We start from the raw sequence: 3,718 nt of genomic DNA, 5'->3' as shown, positions 1-3,718 counted from the left end.
TTCTGCTTTTTAAAATTTAGAACACCACCTACTTTTTATGGCATAGGTTCTCTTTTTCTATGATGTGGTCCCCAGCCTCTCTTAAGCTTGGACTCTGGCCAAGACCCCAGCATCATTGTAATCCACTGATGAAGGAAGATCATTACCAGGTGGTTTAGGCAGTTTGTGACTTGACAGGATTTTTTCCCCAAACAAGTACTTACTGACATTTATTTTCTTACTTTTTTCATCTTTGATTTCCTTTTAGGATTTCAGATGCATGCCAGGTTCCTACTGATTGCCAGAATTCAAGATCCCTACACATGGATCCCCAAAATCAACATGGCAGTGGCAGTTCATTAGTTGTGATCCAACAGCCTTCTTTGGACAGCCGTCAGAGATTAGACCATGAGAGAGAGAGTCAGCCTGCTGCTATCTTGTCCTTAGACCAGATCAAGGCCATCAGAGGTAGCAATGAATACACAGAAGGGCCTTCAGTGGTGAAAAGACCTGCTCCTCGAACAGCACCAAGACCAGAAAAGCATGAAAGAACTCATGAAATTATACCAATTAATGTGAATAATAATTATGAGCAAAGACCTACAAGCCACCTGGGACATGTGGGACTCACAAATAATGCCAGGGGCCCCATTTTAAGCAGATCGACCAGCACTGGAAGTGCAGCCAGTTCTGGGAGCAACAGCAGTGCCTCTTCTGAGCAGGGCCTGTTAGGAAGATCACCACCAACCCGACCAGGTCCTGCTCACAGAGCTGAAAGGGCAATCCGGACCCAGCCTAAGCAACTGATTGTGGATGACTTGAAGGGCTCCTTGAAAGAGGACGTGACACAGCACAAGTTCATTTGTGAACAGTGTGGGAAATGCAAGTGTGGAGAATGCACAGCTCCCAGGACCCTGCCCTCCTGTTTGGCTTGCAACCGACAGTGCCTTTGCTCTGCTGAGAGCATGGTGGAATACGGAACCTGCATGTGCTTAGTCAAAGGCATCTTCTACCACTGCTCCAATGACGATGAAGGGGATTCTTATTCGGATAATCCTTGCTCCTGTTCACAGTCACACTGCTGCTCTAGGTACCTGTGTATGGCAACCATGTCTCTATTTTTGCCTTGCTTACTCTGTTATCCTCCTGCTAAAGGGTGCCTGAAGCTGTGCAGGGGATGTTATGACTGGATCCACCGTCCAGGGTGCAGATGTAAGAACTCCAACACTGTCTATTGTAAGCTGGAGAGCTGCCCTTCCCGGGGTCAGGGTAAACCATCATGATTCTTGGAGGTGGGTTGAACCTCCTGAACTTGCTTTCAAATTGTGGCTGTTAAAAATTGATCCTATCAGAAACTGGTTTTATTTTCTTTAGGATTTGCCCTGTTTCTTATCTTCTCCTCCACGTTTCCAACGTTTGACTCATGGATTTTCCTCTTCTCTCCTGGATGATCTTCAGTAAAGTGGACTGTGAAACTTACTTTGGTCCCAGTTACTACAGGGGTCTCTGCCGTCTGATTGAGAGGGTGTTGAGAGCCAGTAGGCTTTTGTGTAGCCTTTTTATTCTGCCTGCAACTTTCCAAAGTTGTACAGGTGAACACACACACTACAATGATTTAAAATTGTTTTTGGTTGGATACTGTGGGAGCTGGGAAATTGGTTTTTAAGGAAGCAACCATTTAATTGCTTAAATAAGCTATGTATTGAATCTATCTCCAGTTAGAGTTATCTTCTTAGCATTGGATTGTTAAGTAGCATGGGGGATATATTTGTTGCTATAACTTAAAGATTTTCTTTAACCACTGCCCTCCTTGCTTCTCAGTGTTGTTCCCTTCAGTTTCTGGCATTGTCTTTTATCAAGTGATGCCAGGTTGGGTTTCCCCCCTTTAAATCTTCACATTGGAGATAGATATATTGGTTGCATCTTGCTAATTCCTACTCTACCTTCCATATCTGTGAAGGTTTCAACTCTCTTCCAAACTCTCCACTGAATGTCTGTTGTCATTGAGGGCACTTGGATAACTAAAATTGGTATTTATAGCTGATGAATCTATAAATGTCACAGAACTTTGCTGCCTAAAGTGATCTTGGCTCCTTGATGGTCTTTTTGACCCCTTAACTAATTAGCAGCTGAGTAATTCTAATCTTCCCTGTTTTCATTGCCTTAACCACAAATTGTGGTGCTTTTTGTATATTTTATGTATAAATCACAAAGTTGAATTCTGACTTATTTTTAAGACAAAAGTCTGTTAAACTTTTTTATTGTAAAGAATATTTATTACGCGAATCTCTATTATTTTATGATATTTATTGCAAAAGACTGTTGAAATGTACTCACGTCTGAATATAACAAAATATCAATACTTAACGGAAAATAAGGTGACACGAAGAAAGTACGTATGTTAACTATAATGCAGAAAATATATTAATTAATGAAACTTGTCTCTTGATTTCTTCATTTATTAGCCTGTACTATTATTATAATTTTTGCTGTTTTTTCTTTCATACTTTAGTTGTTTTCCTTAAGAGATTGAATCTAGACACAGGTGAGATCAAATTATGAGCTAGGTGTTTCCGGAAAAGTACATTATATAAGATTTTGTAATCCAAATCCTACTTCAGATAATCTTCTAAACAAATGCCCGAGTAAATTACTATATAAAGGAAAATTTTGGGGGGTGATTAATATTAACAAGTACTCCCTGTTTTGACGGGTTTGTAAACAGAAGGTTTTGTATATGGTGGCATATTCGTAAGTTTTAAAAAATGGTTATCTTGACTCTCTTGGGCTAATCTGAAATTAGTTTCCATAAGCAAGACTTAAAAGAACTAATTCTGTAGACATACTGGAAGTCTCTGGTACTGTTACATTAATAAAACATTTTAGAAGTTAGTGTGTGCCAAGGGAATCATTCACATTATCAGATAAATGTTTTCAAAACATTCCTGTCTCTACCTTTTCATTTCCTTTAATAAGTTTTTAATGTGGCCTGATCAAATTACACTTCTTCAGGTCCTTTGGAATAAGAAATCTGAGGGCCTGGACCTTTATTTAGGAAAAGTAAGTATTTAAAAATCTCATTTTTTTTAGCCTGCTGAAACCACTACACAGCTATGATCTTTGAACCTGATAAAATGTTTATGGGAGTTCTTAGAATACAGAATCTTTTTAAAAATTCTGTCCTTGTGGACTACAATGTTTCGTTAACTACCCCTGACTTGGTGATAAATAAGTCAAAACTGAAGAATTAGCAACATTTGAGAATAAAATATTGATGTAATTGACAAGATTGGGATTATGAAAATGATTTTTGTCATTACACTTGGATGGTTTGGCTCCTTGGCTGATGGAATGTGTAAACAGACTTTGTGTTCTATGTCAGACAAGGTTAAGTGGTAGAAACGGAAATTTTTTTTTTCAGTGAGCAAGGTATTAAACCTATTTATTGAAATTGTGACATTTGAAACAAACATTTGAAAGCAAGAGGCTTTTTAAAATGGAATTTATGTCTTGGAGGCTACTTCATAGTCCATAGAATTTCACACTTTGTATTTGAGTTTTTTCATCCACGACTCGAGTTTATGTCATGTTACCATTGATCTTTCAATAATTAGAGTGTTTGGTGGAAAATTGGTTCTTTTAATGAATTATATAAACACAGACTCCCTCAAAATTTTGTGTGGTTTTTCCCTGTTACTATTTAGATCATTGGTATAATGAGAAAGTGGTGTAGGAGCTG

General features: G+C 38.3%; 1 protein-coding gene across 1 annotated transcript; it reads left to right on the top strand.

Moving 5' to 3' along the window:
- Positions 1-302: 302 nt before the first annotated feature.
- Positions 303-2,416, top strand: LOC102876519 (protein sprouty homolog 1-like). Its single transcript, XM_006881043.1, has one exon. The coding sequence runs from the start codon at positions 303-305 to the stop codon at positions 1,260-1,262; it is 960 nt and encodes a 319-aa protein (XP_006881105.1). The 3' UTR covers positions 1,263-2,416.
- The last annotated feature ends 1,302 nt before the right edge of the window (positions 2,417-3,718 follow it).

This window comes from Elephantulus edwardii, unplaced genomic scaffold (assembly GCF_000299155.1).
Source record: "Elephantulus edwardii isolate Elephantulus edwardi_28Jun2011 unplaced genomic scaffold, EleEdw1.0 scaffold00012, whole genome shotgun sequence".
Taxonomy (NCBI): domain Eukaryota; kingdom Metazoa; phylum Chordata; class Mammalia; order Macroscelidea; family Macroscelididae; genus Elephantulus; species Elephantulus edwardii.
The sequence above is the reverse complement of the archived record's forward strand: the minus strand, read 5'-3'. Positions and strand labels throughout refer to the sequence as shown.

Bases quoted from the DNA above. Each gene is read 5' to 3' on its own strand.
- LOC102876519 (XM_006881043.1), top strand. From the start codon at position 303: ATGGATCCCCAAAATCAACATGGCAGTGGCAGTTCATTAGTTGTGATC.